At 49.1% G+C, this 26,133-nt stretch overlaps 1 protein-coding gene across 1 annotated transcript in view; it reads left to right on the top strand.

The window, feature by feature from the left end:
• Positions 1-25,275, top strand: part of TOX2 (TOX high mobility group box family member 2) — a 167,889-nt gene extending 142,614 nt beyond the window's left edge. Inside the window, exons 5-9 of the mRNA XM_030233377.2 lie at positions 3,104-3,331; positions 14,030-14,110; positions 16,429-16,836; positions 18,626-18,756; positions 25,012-25,275. Coding sequence (XP_030089237.2) covers positions 3,104-3,331; positions 14,030-14,110; positions 16,429-16,836; positions 18,626-18,756; positions 25,012-25,048 — 885 coding nt within the window. The 3' untranslated portion in view covers positions 25,049-25,275. The remainder of the gene's footprint in view (positions 1-3,103; positions 3,332-14,029; positions 14,111-16,428; positions 16,837-18,625; positions 18,757-25,011) is intronic.
• The last annotated feature ends 858 nt before the right edge of the window (positions 25,276-26,133 follow it).

Genomic DNA, 26,133 nt, shown 5'->3' with positions numbered 1-26,133 from the left:
TACCCTCAGTCCAGAGCCAGAGAAACCAGCTGGTATCCCCACAGCCTTGTTTTGACATTTGTAGTGAGAGACTTTCCCAAGGATGAGGACACTGTTGCCAGCCTAGGGTGAGTCTAGCATGGCAGGCTGGCACTCACACAGCAGGTTTGGAGCTCAGAGCTGTTCTTCTGCCCCCACGTTTTACCAGTCCCATCAGGCCACAGGATTTCCTGGGATGAAGATCACAATGAGCAAAGCAGCTTCAGGGCTAAGAGTCTGCAAATGCTTGGAGCTAAATTAGATTTCTGGTGGTGGTTAGAGGAGACTGAAACAGGGAAGGAAAATAACTCGTGGTGGGATTTAACTGAGCTCATTGGATGTGCTAAGGAAAGCAAACAGGAATTCAAAGAGTCTTCTGCCTTTTAGTTCACCAAGGTGGTGTCTTTAGTATTCAGCAGTGCCCAAATGGTCTCTACAGCCAACACAACTGCTGCTGTGGCACCAACAAACCCGAGGAATTCCTGGGGGTTTGGGCACACCTTGGTTTTTGTCCATCTCTCTCCAAGTGCACCGGCAAAGCCAAACAACATGTGCCATATTCCAGGAATCTGTGGCTGTTATTTACTGAGGGCAAACTGCACACACAGTGCCTCTGTGCCTGCAGGTGAATTACTGGGCTCCCTGGGGACTTTGGTTAAAGCCTTCCATGGAAAACCTTCTCCTGAAGGCACTGGTATTGCATCCTTGTCCCACCCAAATAGATGTTGTGACAGGGTCTGAGTGTATAACCAGAGCAGCAAACAGTGCACAGGCTGGAAAACTAGGAAAATGATAGGACTGAGCAAAAACCTTTCTCTCTTCATGGAAATCCAGGAAAATGGATTCCCATCAACCCTGTAGTTTTTTCATCCATTGGCAGATTTCACTTCAGATTGGGGCATTTCAAAGCAGAGTGCTCATGTGGGTGGAAACAGAGCTTCAGTGGATAAAACTGTAAAAAGAAGGGATACATGAGGTTAAAAACAAATGGAATTTTTCAAACTCTGTGATTCCATGTTCAGGGAACACTGTGGGAGGGTTGTGCTGCTGGATCCCACAGCCTGCCATCTCCCAAAGGCTGCGTCACAAAGCTCCAGGCTTTGTGCACCTGGGAGCTGAAATCTTTCATGTCAGGAGAAAATGAGTTTCAGGGTAGTGACACACCAGCTTCTGTCTCTCTTCCACCACCTGCATCACCCAGCTTTCCTGTCAGCCACCAGGAGTCCCTGAGCAGGGCACAGCTTTGGGGTTGGATCTTCTGCTTTCCTGAGCCAGTGGTGCCCATGGGGCAGGAAATTTGGAGATGTCCAGATGATGACAGCTTGCAGAGATTCGAATTTTTCCTATCCTTAAGGCAACCCCTCTCATTTTTTTGCCCTGTAAACCCCCCAGGCAGGTGGGAGTGATGTTTGAGGGAGGAGGAGATGCTGAGTGAAATCACAGCAGACCCACGCTGTGGCCTGCAGGTTTCTGTTTGCTTTCTCTGTCTGCACAGCTGCTGCCTTCACCCATCAGTCGCTTTTCCACCTGACCATTAAGGGCTTTTCTGCATCAAAACAACATCTAACAAGCAGAAAATAATCTTGTGAGCTAGAAGGTCACAGGTTAAAGAAATGAGTCCTTCAGGTCCTCTGAGCCAGGGGGCTTTTGAATTTCAGAGGTGTCTGAGCCTCACTGGTGTATTTACCTGCTCCGTAGCTTGGGGGTGGGTGCACATGAATGGGAGGGACAGGTGGGTACAGCCCAAATTCCAGCTGGATTAGTGGCCACTCTCCACAGTTATTAAAATCACAGTGTCCATGAGGTTTCAGCTCTTCCTGGGTTCAACATCTAAGAAGACACCAAGTTTTGAGATCACATCCTTGCCCCAGTCCACATCTGCCACCAAACTGACCTTTTGCTGCCTCTCCAGGGCAGGTCCAATGCCAGTGGCCACCATGGGCAGGTGGCCAAGTCTTCATCCCCCTGGCCAGCCTCCCTGGTCCCCCTGACCATGGGGATGACCCTTGGGGCTGCAGATGCTCTGGGCAGTGAGGCACTGGCTCTGGGGGTTGACTTCAGCCATGAACATGGCTTGGGTTGGTCAAAATCCTGCTGAGGTCCAAGCCCAGGCTGTTGTCTCATCCCAGGTGTGTCACACCTGGAAAACCCCATGAATACCAAATCCTGCTCTGCTCTGCTCCCTGCTGCTGTTTTCCTTAAATCCCATGTGCTCTTTGGTGCTGCCTGAGCTGTAAATGCAGCTGGGGTTGTGCTGCTGCTGTTCCAGCTCCTGGTTTGGTCACTGGCTGTGTGGGAGCAGGTTCCCCACAGCACTCCACTCAGTCACAGTTAGTTAAAATACCATCTCACTTCCTAATGGGCTGAAGCCCTGTCATGCATTTTTTTTTCCCTCCTAATAAGCTGGCCTTTCACCTCCAGGCCTCCCATTCAAGCCCAATTGGGCAATTTTAAATTAAATGCAATTTGTGTGGTCTCTCTGCTCATTCACTAATGGTCACTGTCTGTTTGACAAATGTCACTGCACTGATACTGAAATTAATGATCAGTCAAGAGCTACAGAGTGCAGAGCAGGAACGCTGCTGCCCTTTTCCTCCCCATGCCTGGCCTCTGCCAGCTGAAGGGAAGCCTCTTAAATCCTGGCACTGCCAAGCACGTGCTCAAATTGACCAAAATGGCCAAGGCACATGCTCAAAGTGACCAATCCATCAGGAGAAGGGGCTGTTTGTCCCCAGCTCAGCTGGAGGCATTGTTTTCACAAGATCTTGATGTTTAGAGCTGTGTCTTTCCAAGTAATTCAACAACCTGTGCAGCTGATGGTGGTGCCTTGAGCTCAGGGCTGCAGGTGGAGGGGCTGGTGTGCTCTTTGCCCTCCAGGATGCAGAGATCCAGCCAGTGCTTTCATTCTCTACCATCTGGTGTATTTAGGTTTTCCTCCTGGGGGACAAAGAGACCTCCAGAGCTGCTGCCCCCCTCTCCACACTGGGACATCTCCACTTCCCATTCCCTCTGATCTCCTTGGCTCAGCAGCTGTAGCAGGGGCTGGCATCAGACCTTAGCTAAGCTTCATCTCTTGGTTTTGCAGGCTACTGGAGAGAAAAGACCCTCGACAGACCTGGGCAAAAAGCCCAAAAGCCAAAAGAAGAAGAAGAAGAAGGACCCCAATGAGCCCCAGAAGCCCGTGTCAGCCTATGCCCTGTTTTTCAGAGACACACAAGCAGCCATCAAAGGGCAAAACCCCAACGCCACCTTCGGGGACGTGTCGAAAATCGTGGCATCCATGTGGGACAGCCTGGGAGAAGAACAAAAGCAAGTGAGTTACTGAGTTATTTATTTTTGTCTTTCAGCTGTTGAAATGTGTATTTCCATGGTGCAGGCCTGTTCAGGGCATGGCCAGGGGCTTCCACAGGCTGGAGTGCAGCTGAAAAGCTGTTTTTAGGAGCAGTGCTGAAGTGCCCACTGTGCAAAATTGCTGTTGTTGCATGGGGAAGAGCAAATTTTTATGACAACTAATTATTCTTGAAAAGCTCAAACTCTGCACAGCCATCAGTGGCCTTTCCCTGACGTGGGGCTTTACAGCTTGAGGTAGGAGATGGGTTTGTATTTGCTTATTTACTTACAAGGAGTGACAGCCAACAGGCTAAACACTATTAACTCCCTGTGCTGCTGGCTTCAAACCCAGCAGTCAGGCTTTAAAAGCTTCAGAAGGAGATGTCTGAAGTGGCCTCCCAGAGGAAACCTTGCTGCCCCAAAGCTGTCAGCCACTTTGCCTGCTTCACGTGGAGAATTCCAGGTCCTGCTTTCCCTCTTTGGCTGCTGCTGAGTCAGTTACAAAAGCTGTAATTGCTCATTTCCTATGGAGAGAACCCCAGGGAACACTTCCCAGAGCAAGGAGGGCTGTTTGTCAGGCAGGGTGAGACCTGGCTCGGTGTGTGATGTGTCCTGCACCCAAACAGGCTTTAGCTGGGAGCTCTTTTCCAGCTGGGTGTCCCTGGCCAGCATGGGAGCAGGTTCATCTGGGGAGAGAGCAGCAGGGAGGGAAAAAGCATTTAACTGGAAGTTCTGCTGGGAGAGAACCTTGATTTCCACTCCCCAGGGGTTTCCAGCTCTTTTGCTGCTCCCTTTTCTCCTCTTTGGGGGGATCACTGTAGGATCATGCAGGCAGAAATTCCCCATCTGAACAGGGGAGGAAGGTCAGGAGCGGGACCCCAGCCCCGGCAAGCTACAGGATGGGGGCTTGGTTTCTGCTGTTGCTTCAGGGTGTGGGAGGTTCAGGAGTGTGAAAAAGCTTTGTGTCACTGGGTGTCCCTGGCCAGCACTGGAAGCAGCTTCATCTGGGGAGAGAGCAGCAGGGAGGGGAAAAAACATTTAACTGGAAATTCTGCTGGGATAGAACCTTGATTTCCACCCCACACTGAGTCAGGAGTAAGAGCAGAGGATCCCCAGGGATGAAAGCCCTTTTGCTGCTCCCTTTTCTCCTCTTCGGGAGGATCACTGTAGGATCATGCAGGCAGGATCTGAAAGAGAAAGAGAAATCTGAAGAGGGGAGGAAGGTCAGGAGGGCGACCCCAGCCCTGGCAAGCTGCAGGATGGGGGCTTGGTTTCTGCTCTTGCTTCAGGGTGTGGGAGGTTCAGGAGTGTGGAAAAGCTTTGTGCCACCCCTTTCTCCTGCCTGCATCCCCCCAGCATCTCAGCCTGGCCCTCCTTTACCGCACCAGGTCACAAATACCAGCACAGCTCGGGGAGCGCTGCTGCCGCCCTGACTCAGCGCAGTGCAAACGCTCAGCTCTTAATTAACAGCAGGGATTAAACCAGCCCGTTTATCTTCCCTGCTAACTCTCCCTCCTCCCTCTCTTTCATGAGCTCGCAGCAGCCTCCCGTCTCTTTACACACGCTTTCTAAGTGGCTCCATTTCTCCCACTGTAATTGATTTAATTAAGTCATTTGTTCCTTGTCTGAATGCTTAAATATTAACTTCCTGGCTTTGTCTCCAGCTGGATACTTCTCTCCCACAACAGTTAGCTCGGGACTCTGGCTGCAGGGACACGATTTCTCTTTGGCTCTGGCAGCCTGGGGCTGGTTTGTGTGATGTGGCACGTTCGCTCGGGAAGTGTCTGGCTGGAGGAGAGTTTATTTAGCCCCTGTTTGCTTTCCTCTGCCAACACCCCTGGTGAAGCTTTTTTTAGATCCACAAGGCAACGCAATGGAAAGGGGAAAAGGAAAAGAAAATTTTGAAATGCCTTGAACAAGTGAAAACAAGTGCCGGGGCTGTCCTGTAGGTGTTTCCTGCAGGATGTGGTGCACACATTCCCTGTGATGAAGGCAAGCAGGCATTCCAGGGGCTCTCCTGGCACATCTGCAGAGGGGATGGTGTCCAAGCAGCACAGGCAGCATCACAGGCCAAAATCCTGCTGCAGCCTGGGGGTCCAGCCTGCCACATGGCTGCACCAGCCCATCAGCAGGCAGGATTGTGCTCTGAGAAGGGGTGGAAAAGCTGGAGAAGGGAAGAGTTTCACCAAGGACCCTGCTTTTAGCTTTGTGGACAACTGTGGCTTCATGTCCTCACTGCAGAAAGCAACCTGGGGAAAAGCCAGCACAGAGGTGGCACAGCAGGCAAGCAAGAGCCAAATCTGGGTATTTTGGCTAAATTGTGACCAAAGGTTTAGTTAGAGAACAGTTCCCCTCTCCCTGGCTGGAGAAGGGGTGGATGTGAGGCTGTGGGATCTGCTCTGGAGCTGGTCCCACACTTGGATCCCCAGAGGAGCAGAGCCCAGCCCCAAGGTGTCACTGAGCAGTTCTTTACATCCCTGGGGTTTCTCCTCAGAGAAGGTTTACAAACCTTACCCTCTGCCCTCCAGTGGGCCCAGTCCTGGGGGTGTTTTGGTTCCACCTTGTGGGAAAGCAGCAGGGAGGGGGTTCCAGGGGAGCTGCTCCATAAACCCAGAGCACTTTGTCATTCCCCCACGTGTGAGCAGCCCCTGACACGTTCCTGCTGTGCCTGCCCCGTGTCCAGCCATGCCCTGCTCCATCCTGCACACAGATCTGGGGTGCACAGAGCTGGGCTGGCCCCCATGCCAGGGCCAAAGGGCTGGGGGAAGCCCAGTGCTGGTGGCTTGTAGCCTTGCCAGACAGGGAAGGGTGGTCCTGTGCCCCCTCCAGAGCCCCAGCCCCTCTCCACAGACACCTCCTGGAGCTTTTCTGCTGGCAGCAGTGACGTGCCAGCCCTTTGCCAGGTAGTCCTGGCCAGCACACAGGGGGTTAATCCTCTGCCATTTGTGCTGCTAATGATTATATGCACTGTAATATCAAAGCTGGAGCTATTTATTTGCCATTGAGCAGGTGCTGCTGCTCCCACAAAGCAAATTTGCTTTCTCCTCCTGATGAAACAAGGAAAATAAAGGTTGCTCACGTCCCATTTCAGATATGGTTTTTTTTTTCCCTGTGCACCAGCTGAAAGACAAACACAGAAAGGGAACCAGAATGCATATTATGCAAGAAACCATATAATCTAGCAGCATCTTTGATTTGGCTGCTGCTGTCACAGACATGCATTTCACAGAGAGGCTTTTTTCTCCCCCCTTTCTTTTGTTCTTACTGGTTTATCATTTGTGGCTTTGTCATTTTGTTCCTTCTTCTTCTTCTCTTCTCAGCCTCTTCACAATGAATCTTCATTTTCCCTCTGACACACTTGTATCTAAATTTCCTTATTTCCTGCCTTTTTTTATTTATATCTGTTGCCTGGTGATTTGATCATGCTGTGGAATACAGGATTAGCAATCTCCGTGTCCTTGGGTACTGCTCAAGGACACCTGTTCGGCAAAGCACCATTTTCTTCCCCATTTTAACCCCTTCCAGTGTGGCTGTAGAATAGGAATAAATAACAATACCCTAAATATCCCCAGCGCTGCCTTGGCAGGACGTTGTAATCTTCATTCTTCAACAGCTGCCGTGGCCCTTCCTAAGGAGCTTACATGGGAATCTGAAGAATGTGACTCGAGGAAAAAAAAATTTAAAAATGAATACATCCTCTTTGAACTTTGCAAATAGTTTAGCAGCTGTTCCTGCAGAGATAGCTCCGACTTTGCTGCAGAGTGAAATGCTAATTCAGCCATTAGCATCCAGTGGGGTTCCTGTCAGAGGAATCCTCCAGGTCCCAGCTCCAGAATCCTGTGCCTCCGTGGGAGTTTTTCCGTTAGCAGATCTCAAGCAGAGTTCCCCAGCAAGGTTTAAAAGGGCTGCCTGATTTGACAGAAATTAGAAGAAATTGAGCTCTAGATTGGAGCAAGCTCTGCTAATTCCCCAGGAGGATTTTCCCCTGGCACGGACAGCCCGGTCCCGGTCTGTGCCACCCACAGCCCTTCCTCTGTCTCCACAGGGCCACCATGGGCCACATCTGCTCAAGAGCAGGTGACAGCAGCCCTGGTGACTGCCTCCCTCAGGGGCATCTCCTGGGGCTGGTAAGCCTGGAGACTGCAGAGAAGTGCCTGGTGGGATTCACTCTCCTCTGCCAATTTCTGCTCTTCCCTCTCCGAGCACCTCTCTGTTCCCTGCAGTATTTTTGGTGAAGAGGAGGTTGGATTGGAGGCAAGGAATGGTGGAGACCACAGAGATCAATGCCAAGGTGGCAGCTGAGGGAGTCTCTGGACTCTTTTTGTCAGCAAATCCAGCCACAAAGTCAAAGCCCAGGGCAGGTGCTTCCATAGGCCCTGGGAACTGAGAGCAGAGGAACCAAGGAACTCCCAAGCAATCTGCTGGGTGATCCCAGGCTGACCCAGAGCTTCCCATCTGAAATGAGCAGAGATTGGGCAAAGCCAGCATTTTCAGTTGAGTTTTTGAGACTGGGACACAAAGGTACCAGAGATGAGTTCTTGCTCATACTTCACCAGAACCAGTTCAGTAATGCTGAGTGACTCCATGGCCAAACACAAATGGGATTTTCTGGCACAAATGTACAGCCTGGAGAACAACACAGCTCCAGGGATCATCACACTCCAGGGGTAAACTACCCAGCAGAAGAATTGCTCAGCAGAAAGTAATAGATCACCCATTTATTCAGATCCCTCTGCTCATTGAACCTGAACCCTCAGCTGCTGACTGGACACTGCAGGGTCTGTGGTGGGACAGAGGCATTGAGGACCAGCTGTGAAGTTGTTTCATGGAAGAGCCACCAGAGGGGAGAGATCCTACAGGAACAGCCATGCTACAAACTGCCCAACTGCAGCTTTGCACCGAGCTGTCAGAGCCAGAGCCACAGCAGGATGCACTTTCCTCCTGCAGCCCCAAAGCCCTGGCAGTGAGGGCTGGAAGGGTCCAGGCAGTTACCCTGACCTGGAAGGAGGTTTCAGCATCTTCTGGACATTGAGGAAAGCCCTGCACCAGAGAGGGATCAAAGCACCAACCCCAAACAAGGCTTCAAGAGAGATCTGGTGGAGAGCAGGATAATGATGGGGAGCATGGGAAAGGTCAGATCTGCTTTTAACAGCTCCAGGAGTGTTACTGTCCTTCCTGGAGAGCAAGATCAGAGGTTTGGAAGGCCAATGGTGTGTGGTTTTCATTGGAGGTTCAGGTTTGGATTAGTCACCCTCCTGTTCCCTTTGGACTCTTCAGTGGATTGTCCTGGGAATACTCTTGTGCCCTCACATGGAGAGGGGGATGACTTCCACCCTGATGTATTTGTGGGGTGCCCTGATGAAGGAATGATGAATCTGACTCCATCTAATCAGAAGACTCATTTATTATTTTATGATACTATATTCTATTAAAGAATACTAAACTGTACTAAAGAATACAGAAAGGATACAGACAGAATGCTAAAAAGATAACAATGCAAACTGGTGACTCTCCAGAGCCCTGACACAGCCTGGCTCTGAGTGGGCAAAGAGTGAAAACAACTCCCAGCAGAATGCAATGGAACAACCACCTGTGGGTGAACAATCTCCAAACACATTCCACATGTGAGCACAGCACAGGAGAAGCAAATGAGATCAGAATTGTTTTCCTTTTCTCTGAGGATCATCAGCTTCCCAGGGGAAAAATCCTGAGTGAAGGGATTTTTCCAGAGAATATGAATGCCACAGCCACCCCATGAAGTTGAGGCAGTGGAGAGCAGGAATCTCTCTCATCTTTAAACAATGGCATCTCCTGCTTCATTGCAGGCTCTTCCATACATTCTCCAAAGGAATTGCTTCCCAGCACTGTGTCTCCACCAGGATAAAGCAGGAGCTCTCCTGAAACCATTCAAACAGTTCCCACAGCCAGAGTCTTCCCTGGAGGTACCCTCAGGGATGTTGACCTCAAGAGTTACAATGCAGACCACAGGCTTTATTCTGGAAATGTAGGTTGGTTAGTTGGTTTTAATGGTGGGAGGGACAGAATAAGTCTTGAAGGGCATACAGAATGGGATGCAAGGAGGAAAGGAAGATCTGGGAAGAAGTAAGGATAACCTGTCCATGTTTCCCATTTGCCTCTCCAGTGGCTGTGGTAAGGATGTGTGGAGAGAAAGGGAGGACGTGCTTTGAGACATCTTGTGCATAAGCCACAAGTTAGGGTGATCTGAAGACATATCTTGCAGGAAAGTGTATAATAGTTACAAGAAAAACCCTGCAGACTTACGAGCAGAATAAAAACCACATTTACACATTTAGGAGAAGAAAAAACCAGTCATGGAATCATAGAAAGAAGGGCAAGGAGAGACTTAAGAGGTCAGCCAGACCATACTGATGCCTGAAGTCAGGATCATCTCTACTTAAGCCATTCCTGATGGATGTGTTCCTAATCTGTTCTTAAACCCTCAGTGGTGGAGATTACACATCTCCCCAGGCAATGTCTTCCCGTGCTTAATTATCCTTACTGCTCCCAAGGCTTCCCAGTGCTTATCCAACATTTCCCTTGGTGCAATTTAAGCCCATTTTGCCTCTTTTCCTACATGCAGAGCATCACCCCGTGCCTCCTTTGCTACATCATGGTGGCTCCTCTTGGTCTTTCCCCCCCAGCTTTCCTCCTGGACACCTTTCCTGCACTTCCCATCTCTCCTGTCCTGACATTCCACCTTTTTTATGAAGCAAAACGCCCCAAACCCCACCTGGGATTGCAGCAGAGACCCTCCCGCTTGGGGTCAGTGCACCCCTCGATTCTTTGGGGGAGAGTTTGAGCCCTTCCCCTCGTCCCCCAGGCTTGGGAAGCAGGATTCCTGCTGGAGCAGGAGGGCTGGGATGCAGAGGTGACAGAGAAGAGCTCCGGCTGTCACTCAGTGCCTGCGCGACACGGAGCCGCTCGTGGGCGTCAGCAGGGTTTGCAATAATTGTCTTCTCTAATTAACTTGTTATCAAACAAGAACATTTCATTATGGTACAATTACTGGCTGCTTTGCTGAGACACAGAGGTGTCAGGATTACGATCCCGACATATGCTTCTTACAGCTCTGATTTTTTTGTTTTCATAATCACTAACCATTTTTATTTCCTCCCCCCTCCTTCCCTCCAACCCTCCCACTCACTTAATGACTAATGAATCCTCCTGCTAATGAATAAGGAAAATAAATCAGTGGGCATGGCAGGTTAGGAAGAAAAACATGCAAAATGTTTTGAGGATCCTTAAATCTGATAAATTACTTCAAAATTAAAATCCCTGGGAGAAAATGGGATTTAATTAGAAAGTAACGTGGTTTTGTCAATGTTTAAATTAAAATTTTAAAGGTTATAAATGCTACACTAGAGCTGCCTTTACACAGAGGATTTGTGAGGAGCTTTGTTCAGATCCCACGTCAGCGTGGTGATTCCTGGGGACAGGCAGTTCAGTGTCCTTGATGGAGCCCTGTGTGGGTGCAGGGCAGGACTGCAAAATTCCCAACAGGAGACCCTTAGGGATGGTTCTTTGCAATGAGGGTGGTGGCACAGGTCACCCAGAGCAGCTGTGGCTGCCCCTGGATCCCTGGAAGTGTCCAAGGCCAGGCTGGACAGGGCTTGGAGCACCCTGGGACAGAGGAAGGGGTTCCTGCCCATGGCAGGGGTGGATCAAAACTGTGCCTTCAACCCAAACCATTCTGGGATTCTATGATCAAAACCCAGATAATCCACCAGGAATCTTCCAGAACTTCCAGTTCACCAGAGAAACATCAGAGAGCACAATGCCTGAGCTCACCCTTGTGGTGGCCAGGCTTGAGCCAGGGCTGGCCCAGGGAGCACAGAGGCTCCTGCCTGGAGCAATCCCCCCTCCCTGCAGCAGAATGAGCCACTGGCTGCCCCTGCCCAGTCCTGCCCCAGACCCCACCCAGCAGCACATCCCAATACCAGATCTCTAAAAGAGACAGGGACAGATGAAGAGTGGCATAAAAAAAGAAAGAGTTCAGAGGAAAAGCAAGTGATGGGGATGAAGATAGGCACAGACTTTATTGGTTTTTTATTTATTTGCATTTAGTTTTAGGAAGTCTCATTTACTTGTCCTCTCACTGTCCAGAAATTGCAGGTTTTGCTCCAGGCAAGTCTTGCTATAATTAAATTTATCTCTGCATAGCTCTGAATACTTTGTTTTCCCACCATACTGGGAAAAAAAAAAGGTAAAACCACTCTTATTTTGCTGTTATAGAGGAAAAATAATCAAAAATGTTCTCCATAGAGCAGCATCCAGCTGTGGCCTCTCTAAAACACTGAGATACAGGAATTCCTATTTCATTGCTGTGAGGGCATCAGGTACCACATTTAAGAGCACCCACCAGCTCTGCAGCTGAACACAGTAAATTCTGTGGTGCTGTGATGGGCACAAACCTGCTCCAGTGGAAGGTGTCCCTGCCCATGGCAGGGGGATGGAACTGGAGGAGCTTTAAGGTCCCTTCCAACCCAAACCACTCTTTGAGTCTATAATAAAAGATCTGGAGATTGTGGAGAAAGGTAATAGCTTTTATTAAGGGAACTGATACTGTTTGAAGAAATAGTTACTTTTCACAGGCAAACTCTTCTTCAGGCTGACATTTTGAAAAGTAATTTTGTTCTGAATGGAGCAAATGTAATATTTCCTGAATGCCATAAAGCCAAAGACAAACGTAGAGAAATGCTCCATTTCAGAAAATTGCCATCTGAGACCTCCAGTGTGTCGAGTCAAAACGTTTCATTACAGGACTCACTGTGATTTAGCAATGAAAATAAGGCTTTCAATCCATTTTTAATAGAATTTATCTGTACTGATTTTAAACTCACATTCAGTTCAACTGCTGGAAGCTTCCTCTCCCTTCAGAGGTCAGCGTTGGGAGGGAGTTGGCCATGGCCATGGGAATTTGCAGGGGGAATAAGTTAATCATAGAATTGTGGGATTGTTTTGGTTGGAAAATACCTTCAGGATCATCCTGTCCAACTGTCAGCCCAGCACTGCCATGGCCAACAATGGTATTTGGGTTTCCCCCAACAAAGGCAGGCATGGTGAATCTGACTCCATGTGCTCAGAAGGCTCATCTATTACTTTATGATACTGTATCATATTAAAGGATACTAAACTACACTAAAGAATAGAGAAAGGATACAGACAGAATGCTAAAAAGATACCAATGCAAACTGGTGACTCTCTCCAGAGCCCTGACACAGCCTGGCCCTGAGTGGGCAAAGAGTGAAAACAACTCCCAGCAGAATGCAATGGAACAATCACCTGTGGGTGAACAATCTCCAAACACATTCCACATGTGAGCACAGCACAGGAGAAGCAAATGAGATCAGAATTGTTTTCCTTTTCTCTGAGGATCCTCAGCTTCCCAGGAGAAAAACCCTGAGTGAAGGATTTTTTCCAGAGAATGGGAATGCCACAGCCACCACGCCCCCAAGTGCCACATCCATAGGTCTTTTATACACCTCCAGGAATGGTGACTCCACCACCTCCCTGGGCAACCTGCTCTAGGGCTGGGCAACCCTTTCCATGGAGAAATTCTTCCCAGTATCCAATCTAAATCATCCTGAGCAGAGAATGTGCTCACCAGGCTTCAGCATTTCAACTGCTGAAAGCTGTTGTTGGTTTTAAAGCTGAATTAAATACATGCAAATCTGTTCTAATTGAAATCAACTTTCAGTGCATCACTTGAGGAAGGCTTTGGGTTTCCAGTGGAGAAGAAGGTTGGTGGGTATTTTTCATGGGAGTTCCTGCTTTTATCCTGAAATATTTATTCAGTTGTAAAATACTCCTTTGCATGTTTAATCTGTGTAATCCCATGGGGACTCACTGCTGGGGGCAGACTGGATCACACCATTATTTAGTGAAGGTCTTCACCTCCATGTGGAGAACCAGGATCCAGGCAGGAAGGGGACCAGCACTGACATGATCAAGAGGCATCTCTCATTATGGGGAAAAATAAACCATAATTCACTCTTCCAAATTTTTTTTTTCCTTAGGGAAGCAAACTCTCCTGGTACTTGCTGCTTCCCTGCAAGCTCCAGCTCACCAAGTCATAAGAAGAGGCAAAAATCTCAGTTTTTGTAAGATCAGAAAGCAGTTCCCAGCTGTCCAGACTGCAGGAAAGAGCTGGGGTTTTGAGCTCTAAAGGATTAATATTGGGAAAGCCAAGAAAACAAATGGATAATTTAGGAATTCTGACTGTCTCACGTGTTTTTAAGCTGGTCATCATCACAGAATCATAGAATGGATTGAGTTGGAAGGGACTTTAAAGATAGTCCTGTCATTTAGGATTTGGGCTTTTGTCTTGCTCTCCCAAGAGCCTGGATCACTCTTTACTCTGCTCCCTTTTGGGAAGGGAGTTCACCCTATAAAATCAGACTGTGTCTCTTACAAATCCCTGTCTAAACACACAGACCACTCTGACCAGAGATCCCAGCACGGGATCAGATCAAAACTCCCAGCATGGTCCAATCCAGGGGCTTCATTTTCTTGGTTTTGTGTCATTTCCTCTGCAGCAGAATTCAGTTTGTCATGCACACAGCCCCCTGAAGGGGGTTCCCACTGAGCAGGTGGGGTGCAGCCAAGCCCAGCAGCCCCCTGTTCCCTCTGCTAATGATTTTCCATCCCTTGGTCCTTCCAGGCATACAAGAGGAAAACAGAAGCTGCCAAGAAGGAGTACCTGAAAGCCCTGGCTGCGTACCGGGCCAGCCTCGTCTCCAAGGTACAGCCACGCTCACAGACAGGGCACAGCTCACAGCAGCCTCCAGGGAGGAGCACATTTATCAGAAATGCTGTCTGATTGTGAGATCAGAGCTGATACCAGCATTAGCCCCTTCCAAGGGGCTGCAAGAGGGGCTCTGTGGCACGGTTAGGGCAGCAGCTGGGCTGTCATCTGCCTTTAGAGCCCTGCAGTGAGACCCACTTTGGATGGGCTCAGCAGCAGGGGGGTTTCATCAGTGTCCCTGTGTGGGGTCAAGGGGTTCCTGCTGCTTGTCCCCACTGTGCCTTGCCTGCTTTTGGGGTGTGAGTGCAGCAAAGGGGTCAGGAGGAGAAGGTGGCACCAGGGACTGGCCCAGGGGAAGGTGACACCCATTGCTGGGCTCACTGGTGGCAGCATGCTGCTGCACCCTGCTCCATGCACTTGGGCTGTCCCACCTGCTCAGAACCCCAGGTGTTGCTTCTTCAGCCTAGACCAGATTTTTATGGAGTTTTAGGGAGTTTTTAGAGAGTTTTAAGGAGTTTATCAACCCCTTAACTGTGGGTTGATGAGATGTGGGCACGTGGGTGCTTACCACACTGCAGCCAGGCTGAACCCAGAGAGCCCATTCCAGTGTCTCACAGTGACATTTCAGGGCATTTCAGGCTCAGACAGGAGCTCCCAGAGCTGCAGGACCACCCTGGGGAGCAGTGATGGGCCCAGCCTCCTCGATGGGGATGCCATCCCAAAGGACCTCACACCTCACCCTCCTCCAGAGAGGGGACACAGCATTTGCTGCCTGGGAGTTTGGGGGGGGCTCCTGTGGAGCACAAAATCTTCCAGGCTCAGGGGTAATGCTGCCCTTGGGTAGTGAGGGGTGCCCCTTTAAAACTACTCCTTGGTCCTACACCACATCCTCAGGGCCTAATCATCACACCCAGCTGCCTTGGGAAATCAAGTGATCCCCAAACCACCCCTCAGCTGCAGGATCCCTGTGCTGATGGGGAGCTGGAAAGGCTCAGAGCCCCTGTGCAGACCAGGAGCTGCCAACTTCTCAACAGAACAGCAGCAAGGACAGAAAAATGGGATGGGAAGAGCTTGCTGAGGATTTAAAACTCTTGTTGGTTTCTCTGGAAGCCTCTGAAGATCTTGTCTTGAACGTCCCTCTCAGCAGTGGGGGGCAGCAGCCGTGGAAGGCATGGAAGTCATGGAGGCATGTGCTCTATGGCTTTGGGTTTTTCCCAATTTCTCCAGTTGGCTCTTCTGCAAAACTTGGTTTTGAGCAAAGCAACACAGTGTGATCCTGGCTGCTGGGTGAGAAAGGATCAGGACTATCATCACAGGGCCCATCACAGGACAAAACCCTGATTGTCCAAGCCAGAAAATTTCCCCTTGTCCTTCTCTCCTTCCTGCCAAAACGATTGTCCTGTGCATTATAGACCCACCAGGGCTGCAGGGATGCACAGGATGGGGAAAGAGGGTTTATAGACCCATTTGTACTCTGCTGGAGGCAGGAGGGGTTTGTCAGCCACCCAGAGCAGTGAGCTGCTGGGGGGCAGTTTGCCTCTGCACTGGCTTGATGCCTTGTGAGAGCTGAGCTGGAGCAGAGGCTGGACAGAGCTAAAGAATGAAGCAGGGATTTATTAAAAGGCCTCCATGGATCCACCTTGGGCAGCACCAGAGCCCAGCCAGGGCTGCAGCCAAGATGAACCAAAATGGTCCCAAAATGAATCCAAGATGAACCAAAATGGCCCCAAAATGAACCCAAGATGAACCAAAATGGCCCCAAAATGCACGAGCGCTCCCGGGGTCTCTCCCTGGGATCAGCTCTGCTCCATTCCCACCTTGCAGTTCATTGTCCCAGCCCAGCTTTAGCCCAGCCAGTCCCACCCTGCTTGTTTTTCTCTCTCCAGCCCACGGGGTTTGTGCTCCTGGGCTGAGATTTGGATCATTTGTCCTTGGTGCCCAGCTGGAGCAGGAATTGTTTTGTCTCCCTGCTCTGTGCACAGGGCTCACCATCCCATAATATGGAGCCCAGACCAACACACTAAAGCAGCACAGAGTGTGAGAAATATAAAAGCTAAACCTGAAGCGCTGGGTTCCTTCCCCCTGATGCTCCAGGCTCTGCCAAAGGCACAGCTGAGTTACTGGGGTTAATTTTCCAGCTATGGATGCTGCACCCAGGCTGTGGGCACCCAGCTGCTGCAGGGCTGGCAGTTCATGGGGCAGGTGGGAGAGGAGCAGGATCCGTGGGGGGCTGTCTGCACTGATGGATTCCTCGGGATGCATATCAATGTTTCCTCTTTCCCTTCCTCACCACCTCCCACTCTGTTTCCCCACAGAGCTCTGCCGACCAGGGGGAGACGAAAAGCACCCAGAGCAACCCCCCTTCCAAGATGATCCCCCCCAAGCAGCCCATGTACCCCATGCCTCCTCAGGCATCCTCTCCCTACCCCGGCCTGGGCTCCTTCCTGTCCCCATCGGAGCTGCAGAGCTACCGTGGGCACCCCCACGCGGGGCTGTCCCGCACGCTGCCCTCCAAGCCCCTGCTGCCCAGCATCAGTGCCTCCCCCCCGCCCTCCTTCCAGATCAGCCCCCCGCTCCACCAGCAGCTGTCCTTGCACCACCCGCAGAGCTCGCTCCTGCCCCAGCCCCTCAGCATGCAGCAGGTCCCCCAGCAGCCCCTCCTGTCCCCCCCCATGGCACTACAGGTACAGCCCCCCATCAACGCCTCGCCGCCCGGCCAGCAGGTCAGTGCTGGGGATCCCTTGGGCTGGGGGGCTGTCCCCAAGGGAGGGGATGAGGGAGCAGGGAAAGGGGCTCAGCCTGGAGAAAAGGAGGCTCAGGAGGGAGCTTGTGTGTGAAAAACATCAATCAATTGGGTTTTAAAATTTTATAAGATTTATGATAATAAAATGGTTATTAAAATAGTAATACAATTAGAGTAATAATAATTTGGACAATTTGGATTAGGACAATACAAGACAATAAAAACAAAGAGTTATGGACAGTCTGGGTAGCTTTTTCTGGGCAAAATAAGCCCAAAAAGGCCCCACATTAACAGAGGATTAACCCTTAAAAGCAACAGCCTGCTGCATATTCATGCACCTCATCCATGCTGCATCAATTCCATTCAAACACAGGATTCTGTCTGGGCAGTGTCAGCTTCTGCCTCTGAATCCTGACAGCATCTTCAGGGCTGAAGAGGCAGGAAGAAGTTCATTTCTCCTGATAATGGGGCAATAAATTCTCTTACTCTGAAAGATTCAGGTGTCCTGTGGCTGCTGTCTCACTGGGAGTCTTTTATTTAAAAAAAAATATCCCACACACATAGCTCCTATTTTAACCTTATGTTATAACCTAAAACTATATTTAACACACTACTAAATAAATTAATACAGCATACCTTTCTAACAGAACACATCTAATATTCATTTTAATATTTGCAAAAAGCCCATCATAAAATACCCATTTTTCACATTGTGACTCCCTGTCAGGAGGGGACAGCCCCAGGTCGGGCTCTGCTCACAGGGAACAGGGACAGCACAAGAAGAAACGGCCTCAAGTCGTGCCAGAGAATGCTTAGATTGAAAATTAAACAAAATGTCTTTGTTGAAAGGGTTACCAGGCAGTGGAACAGCTGCCCAGAGAAGTGGTGGAATCACCATTCCTGAAAGCATTCAGACAATGTGTAGATGTGGCACTGGGGATGGGGTTTAGTGGTGGGGTGGCAGTGCTGGCTTAATGGCTGCACTCAATGATCTTGGAGTCTTCTGCAGCCTAAATCATCCTGATTTCTCCAGCACAGGGACTGGGCTTCAGCTCTGCACAGCCAAAGTGGCTTCTGTAATTTGGTGAGAGCATTTTAGGGGATCCTCACACTCACTCATTGGGGAAGGAGCTGTTGCTGAGGGCAGTGTTTTGTGAAACCTCATTCCACATAGTTTGTGAATAACATATTTAAAAAAAATAAAAAATACCCCCATTGCCCTAATTTGGGTACTTTGGAAAAAATCGAGTTCTTTGCCAGGTAACTATCATGAATCTGGTTTATATACATAATGGATATAAATTTAATTACACCCACCCAAAAAAATGGGGAAAACTGATCAGCTTTCAGCTGGAGCAGCCCCTCAGTGTCTTTGCAGAGTGGCAGCTCGTGGGGACAGTGTTACTTGTGTGGCTGTCCCTTGTTCCTGAGGACTGGGGTGGGGAATTCAGCACTGCACTGGACACTGCTTTGGTGGCCAGGCTGCAAAAACCCAAAGGCTTTTGTGGCTGTGTGCCCTCCACAGCCATTGCCAGCCCCGAGGAGGGGTGTCCTGACAAAAAGAGCAGGGAAAAGGGATTTCAGATGTGCTGCTACACTGACACCATGTCTGGGCTTGGACCTCCCTCTGTCCCTGGGGCTCCTCCTGTGCTCTCAAGTGACAGGTTCTGGGGACAATGCCTGTAAATGTGATTGTGCACTGTCATTAAATCTGCACTTCTCCTGCTCTGTATGCCCCTGTAACCCTCCTTTTCCTCTCCACCCTGCAGGACTTCTCCCACATTTCGTCTGAGTTTCAGAACAGTGTTGGACCCCGTTCTCCTGGTGCATCAAACCCCCCGGGAAGCACTGAGTGGGACAACGACTACCCCAGCAGGGACTGTGGGGTCAACCACTGCAGGCCAGTAGACAAAACAGCTCATTGCTCATGCACACCTGGGCTGTGACAGTGACAGTGCCCCACAGCTCACTGCCTGCCCTAAAATGTGTGGCCAGCTGTGCCCAGGGAAGCTCAAGGCTCCCTCAGCTCTGTGGGCTCACTGAAGTGATGCTATGGAAGCAGGTAGCTTAAAAATCATGGATAAATTCTTCACTGGATATGAAAAGTTGTCTTTATATCCCCTTTTTTATTTATTTCCATTCCATGGGAGAGTTAGACACATTTCTTTCCGGAGCAATCCCCCAGCAGAATTCCTAGAGGTTTGAAAGCAGCCATGTCCAAAAGGGCAGGCCCCAGTGTGGCCTTCCAGTGCTTAAAGAGTCTTATTTAAAAGCTGGAGAGAACTAATTGCAAAGGCAGATAGTTCTAGGACAAGGGGGAATGGCTTTAAACTGAAAGGGAAGGAATTCTTCTCTCTGAGGGTGCTGAGGCCCTATCACAGGCTGCCCAAAGAAGTTGTGGCTGCCCCTGGATCCGTGGAAGTGTCCAAGGACAGGCTGGAAAGGGCTTGGAGCACCCTGGGACAGTGGAAAGTGTCCTTGTCCATGGCAGGGAATGGATTGAGATGGGCTTTAAGTCTCCTTCCAACCCAGACTATTCTGTGGTTCTATGATAAGCAATGTCCTTCTGTTCCTAAAGCAATTGCTCTTATCACTGAGGCCACAACCTCCCGGAATCGTCTCTACCAGCAGGACCCTTACCATTCCTGGGGTTGGTGTACAAATCCTCCATCCTCCCAAGAGCCACACAATGCTCCATCCCCCTGCACTGTGCAGGAAAGCCCCACTGACATCTGCACACATCTTCTCCTTATGCCCTACAAGCTCTGGGATGAATGTGCCAGCATGAAGGTCCTCTGGAAATCCCCAGTAAATGAAAATATCAGGGTGGTCTCAAAGCTGGGGAGCAGGGAGTGTGTGGAAGCCATTTCCAACCTCTGCCTAGCCTCCTGCTCTTGGCTCAGCTCGAATGGTTTGGAGGCTCTGTTGTGCTCTCTAGAACATTCCTGGAGTTCTCTGTGGGAGCAGGCTGGGAAGGAGGCTGGATGTGGTTGGAGTATTGATTTCCTTCAAGTGCTGGAACACAGTGCTTTCACCAGAAATAATAACCAGCTCCCAGGCTTTTCAGAGCACAGCTCTGTCTGTGCCAGCAGAGCACTCACAACTGCTGGGCTGGGCACAGCATGTACAGACATTTATTTCTTCCAGGGCAATAAATAACTGCATGATCCATTAGGATATCCCTGCTGTCTGCCTGCCCCAGGGGCTCAGGGACATGGATAGGTCTGACCTTTGCATGCTCCTCCCTGAAGTCTCTGCAGACAGCCTGGAAGAGGCAACATGACCAGGACCTGATTGTAAAAGTCACTTCACATGCCATGGGCAAAATGCTGAAGGTGCTTGGAGGGCTGTGGCACATGGATGCCAATTTCTGGTGCTGGGCAGACCCCAGGAATGAACTCCCCTTGAAATCAGCATCACTTCTAAGGGATCAGCTGGGAAAACATCTGATTCCCTCTGCAAATCCCACTGCCTGGGTCCCATGCAGGAAGCCCAGGGCACTCCAGAAACAGGTGAAATGTTCCCACAGCTGTGGGGACTGAGTCCTCTGCTGCTGAAACAAGCTCTGTGACATCTGGCTGGAGTGCCACACTGTAAGCAGAGGGCCCATGCAATTCTTGATCAAAGCTCATGCATTTCATGCCTTTGTCACAGCAGAAATATCAAATTTCATGGGTTTATCACAGCTTCCTGGAAAAAAAAAGAAACCATTCTAAAACCAGACAGATTATGCAGAGACTTCCAGATAATTACTAGAGTAGATAATAGCAAGGAACTCAGATGGATTGAGATCAGTCCTGCAGAAAGTGCTTAGTGCACTGAAAATGTCAGAGTGTATGCTGAGGAAGGAGCCATCTCCTGTGACCAAAGGCCCAGCAGCTGCTGGCAGCCAGGGCCCAAAGCTGGATTGTTCTCACGTATTGTAAAGCTTGGTGTGCCAGCAGTGCCCTCCCCTCCTGCTTCTGCTGCCCTGGGATTTGCAGCCTCAGTGTCCCCTCTGCATCAGCTGGAGCAGCCCCAGACAGACGCAGCTCCTGTGCCCCAAGGCTGCTCACAAGCCAAGAGAAGAGATGATCTGGAGCTCCTCACCCAGGGCAAGGAGGGGTGGGGCAAGGGGAGGATGGCTTCCCACTGCCAGGGCAGGGTTAGATGGGATACTGGGCCCTGGCACAGGGTGCCCAGAGCAGCTCTGGCTGCCCCTGGATCCCTGGCAGTGTCCCAGGCCAGGTTGGACAGGGCTTGGAGCAGCCTGGGACAGAGGAAGGTGTCCCTGGGAACGAGATGAGATTTAAGGCCCATTCCCACCCAATCCACCCTAGGATTCCATGATCTCCCTGACTCTTCTCCTTTCTCCAGTGAACTTTGCACTAATGTCCAAGTGACATTCAAAGTTGTCACTGGGCTCCTCCACAGCACCTTTCATTGGCTGGGTGGGTCCAACCCTCAGCAGTTCTTGGGCACAGCAGTGATGAAGGGATGTTGTCTCCATGGGTTTGGTCCATCAGTGCTGCCCTAGGTATATTTGGGAAGTCTCTGGACCATGTAATGGCCCATTTCAACCCCAGAAGTGCATTCAGCTTAATGGCAATTATAGCAGCCCTGTGAGGAGCAAAGCCTGGCTGGAAAGAGAAGGGATTGTTCCTTGGTGGGATGTGACTCAGCTGCAGAGCCCCAGATTCCTGGAAGAGAGGATCATCCCAACCTCCCCAGCACACAGACAGCCCTGTTGGGTGATGAATTTTATTTCATGTCCAACCTTGATATTTTTTTAGCTTCCAACATCTGTTGGCACTGGGTTAGCTGGGGTAAAACCTCCCAAGCCTCGTTTTCTTTTGTGTTTGTCATCCAGATAACTTCTGAAAAACTGACAAGGTTGTCTCTCTCTCTGTCCTCTATCTAATAAGGGAACTGCTGCAGGGATTTTTGTTTCCCAGCCTATGCTTGCTAGTTAAAAAGCCATCAAATGACACTTCTTCCCTCATGCCCTGCAACCTCTGGGATCCTGTGAGCAGACACTCCTTAATTCATAACTCAGCCATGCTGGAGAGAGAGTTTTAAATGTTCCTTCCCTCCTGCTCTCCCTATTCTTAATAGCTTTGTGCTTACTGACTTCCATCCAATTTTCCTGGCTCTTTCTGGGCAGAAGCCCAAGCTGTCCTAGATTGTGAGCAAAGACATGGGGAGCGTTTCTCAGCTCCTGCTTGCTGTTTGACTATCACTTCCCACAAGTGACTGCAGCACACAATTCCAATGCTTTTTTTGCCACCCCATCACAAACTCCTTTCCTAGTCCCCTGTCTCCCTCACCTGACAGCCTGATTCTGGCACTTGCTCTTTCCCAGACACTGAATTCCTCTGTTCCACAGTGGTTTTCTCCAAGGGAGCTGCCTCACCTCCACCAGAGGTGCAGCTTGGTTTACAATCACGTGCAAACCTTTCTTAATCCCCAATTCAATTTTAACTCCTCAAAGCACCTCCCTTGTTTTTCCTGCCTTGTTTTCTGATTACAAATCTCTCCACAATCCCTCTTCTGATTACAAATCTCTCAAAAAAAAACTTTCTCTGGGGGTTGTGTCCTTTCCATCCTAAAACATTCTATGATTTACCTTTGTCTCCTCACACTTAGGTATTTTTGGGATACCACTGAACTGGATTCATCTTTCTATGAATTTCCTCTTGTTTTAAGGCATGGATTAGGTCCTTTTTGTCATCCTTTAGCAACTTTCCCCCCCTTTTCCCACTCTGATTTAGGCTAAAAGATGGGGCACTGTCCATTACACCTTGTCCAGGCACAAAAACCCATGTACAGCCACTAGACCCAGACATTTATAACCTCCCTAATTCCTTCCAACAATGAACTGATCCTCTCCAAAGGGGGGAATTTTCCAAATCAGCAGCTAAATGAGCAAACACTATGAAAAGGCAGAGATAACCCATCACAACTGCACTTAGTTTGGATTCAATTATTTATGGTAATACTTTGTAATGAACTGGGAAATGCTCTGCAGCGTGCTGTGTAAAATTAATGAAGTTTTAGGACTGGAATACCTCGCTGCTGCTCATGGCATTAAATCTTTTCTGAGTGCAGGAGGGAAGACTGTGCATTTTAAATGCAGATTATAAAATGTGGAGATTAGCAGAGGGGGGGCTCTTGACTCTCTCAGAAGACAGCTCTATCAACACCAGCCCTGCTCTGCTGTCTGCCCCTTCCCTATTATTCCCCTCACAAACACACCCACACCAGAGCCTCCCAAGACTTTTAACTTTAACTTTTAGCACTTTTTAAGGCCAAGATGTCTTTATGGAGCTGGTGAGGTTTCCATTGTGTATGTGCAAGTGATAAACCCCACTGAAAGTCCTGAATCTCAGAGCAAAACCTCCACAGATCATCAGCCAGGGGAGGGGGGCTTCAGCCACTTCTCTCTCTACTAGGTCCCAAATAAAAGAGTGTCTGGGCTCCCTCTTTGGGCTCTTCTTCTGTAGTGTGAGAATGAAAACATTTGATCCAAAATTAACTCTCTAAATCTCCTTGGCTCAGCCTCAGGTGTGGTGAAGCAGGGGATGGTGGCCCTGGGGCTGTTCCCAGGTAGAGCATTCCAACATCCTGCTGGTGGGATCTGCAGGGACCCCCAGAGCTGGCCCTGCCCTGCAGCCACACCAAGCCAGAGGAAGAAACTGATGTTGCAGCCCTTATAGCAGAAATAAAATTGCATCCAACTCTCAGGGGGACCTCCTCACTCTCTACAGCCTGAAATTTAGGGCTGGAGTTAGGGTTACCCCCCAGAGTTTGGGTTAGGTCAGGGCTACCCCCTGATAGAGGGTGTAGCCAGGTGAGGGTTGGGCTCTTCTCCCAGGTGACAAGGGACAGGACAAGATGAAACAGCCTCAAGTTGCACCAGGGTATTGGGTACCCTCCTTAGATTGGGTATTTGTAAAAAAAATATGCAGTGAAAGAGTGGCCAAGCATTGGAAGAGCTGCCCAGGGCAGTGGTGGAGACACCACCCCTGGGGGGTTTTAAAAGCCATGTGGATGTGACACTTGGGGACATGGGTTGTCAGTGCTGGGAGAATGGTTGGACTTGATTTTAGAGGGGTTTTCCAACCTGAATGATCCTGCTGTGGTCCCTCAGTGTTTTGTGCCCTTTTCCAATCTGCACATGAAACAACACTCACATTTGAGATGATATTGGTACAGGAGGAGATATGAAAGCTGGTCTTTGTTGGAGGCCTTCAGGGCAGTTATGGAAAAATAACCACAAAAGCCCACCCCCATGGGGGTGCAGGCAGTTTTATATGTTTGGTTAATTAGCATAATTGACAAGAAGCACCAATTAGGAGCACGAGTGGTGGTGCAATTCCCGTCCATGGATCAATCCCCTTCTAAGTCTCCCCCTCCCTCACATGGGATTGGTACTTTGTTGATGAAAATGTGTCTGAAAAGCTGTTTTTCTACCTTGGTTGCCAGGGGGAACCAAGATAGGACAGGAGCTTTGGAATCTGTTTTGTCTTTCTACCTAGGGAAAGGGCTTGGAAAACTACAGGGAAAACTAGCCACTAACAGAACAGGTTACAAAAACATGTGTAAGGAATACAGAGAACATATTGATGCCTTGGAGAGGCTACCTAGAAAGAGTTACAAGAACAAAGTAGGTATTTATTGAAGGCCTTCAAAGGACACATCTTGGGCTGTGCAAGAGCCTGGCTGAGGCTAGACCCAAGACGGATGATGGTCATGAGTTTTTCACACAGATTTAAGTTTGGTCTAATTGCATATCAGGGGTTAATTGTCCAATTACAGCTTCAGGTAATGAAGTCACATTCCCCCAGTTTGCTCCCCCCAATTCACTTTTGTTCATAATTTTTGGGCCTGATGCTGCAATCATGCCCTTGGTTCCCATCTGGAAAAGGATTGTTCTGTCTGACCGAAATGTGAAGAGAGCTTACTGACACTCCACGTGGAGTTCAGAGTTATACACTAATGCAGGATCTGGAAAATATAAAAGCTAAACACTTCAGGCATCAATATGAAAGAAAAAAATGTAAAAATGAAAAGGGCATCACCCTGAAAGCCACGGCGTGGCACCAACCGTGTGCCAGCTGTGCCAGCTGTGCCAGCCCCTTCCCTGCTGTCTCACTGCCTCTGCTTTCTCTTACAGCATGCTGCCAAGGGACAAGGCACTCTACCTCACCTAAGGCTCAGCACCCCTTTGGGAGGAGGCTCAGAAGAAGGACACTTGAGAGGGTCAATGCTCCAGCCCCGCGGGAGGCACGAGCGGGTCGGACGGGCGGCGCCGCTGCCGCCGCACCTCGGCGCTGGCTTCGTTTCCAGGCTCTAAGAGCAGTTTTCTTTTTTTTCCTTTTCTTTTTGAACTCTAAAAAAAAAATATATAAGTCTACTTTCTGTGGAAGTTTCCCGCCCCCCCCCCCACCCCAAAAAACAAAAAAAAAAATACCCCACCTCGTAAATCGCAAAGAACAAAAAAATCAATAAAGAGAGAAAAATCAAATAAAAATAATAAAATAAGTGCAAAACCAACAAAAAAATGATGAAGTTAAACTAAGGACACCGTTTTCCTGCTTGCCATCAGCTTAGCTACGGACTATTTTCCTAGTGAACTGCTTTTAGACGCAGCATAAACCCAGGTCTGGTGTCCTGCAGCATTAGGCCAGCTCAGTAGGAGGATGCACTCTTTTGACTTGCTAACAGCACTAAACTTTGTGCAAGAAAATGTGAAGTTTGTGTGAATATTGTACATGCAAAGGCCTTGGATGGTCTGGCAAAAAAAAAAAATTACAAAAATAAATAAAAACTATTGCTAGGTAGGTGGGGGAGAGAGCAGAAGGCAAACTATGAGAGGACAAATGTGAAAGAGATCATGAAAATATAATTTGTTGGATAGTTGTAAGTAGTTTACTAAGTGTTTTAGAGCTGTGCTAAAGACATCTTTAAGATTTTTTTGTGAAAGAAATTAGTAGTTTACTTTATAGTAAAAGCATTTTATATTATTGTAGCACATTTTTTAGTTATACATAGAAGGGAGATGTGTATAAAAAACCAACAAAAAAAGCCTGCCAAACTTGTTTCTATTATTTGTACAGCAAGAAATGGACAATTTATATCCATGTTGTATGGCATTATTATTTTTTTTCTGGCCATATGTCCATCTATTTAAAAAATTGCTGACAATGATTTTTGTCTATTTATGAAAAATTAGAGAGCATAATTACAGTTTCTCATGAGGTGCATTTTCGGGGTTTTTTTTATTTTTTATTTTGTT

The sequence above is a fragment of the Serinus canaria genome, chromosome 20, assembly GCF_022539315.1.
Source record: "Serinus canaria isolate serCan28SL12 chromosome 20, serCan2020, whole genome shotgun sequence".
NCBI lineage: Eukaryota > Metazoa > Chordata > Aves > Passeriformes > Fringillidae > Serinus > Serinus canaria.
This window is presented reverse-complemented; position numbering and strand designations above follow the sequence as displayed.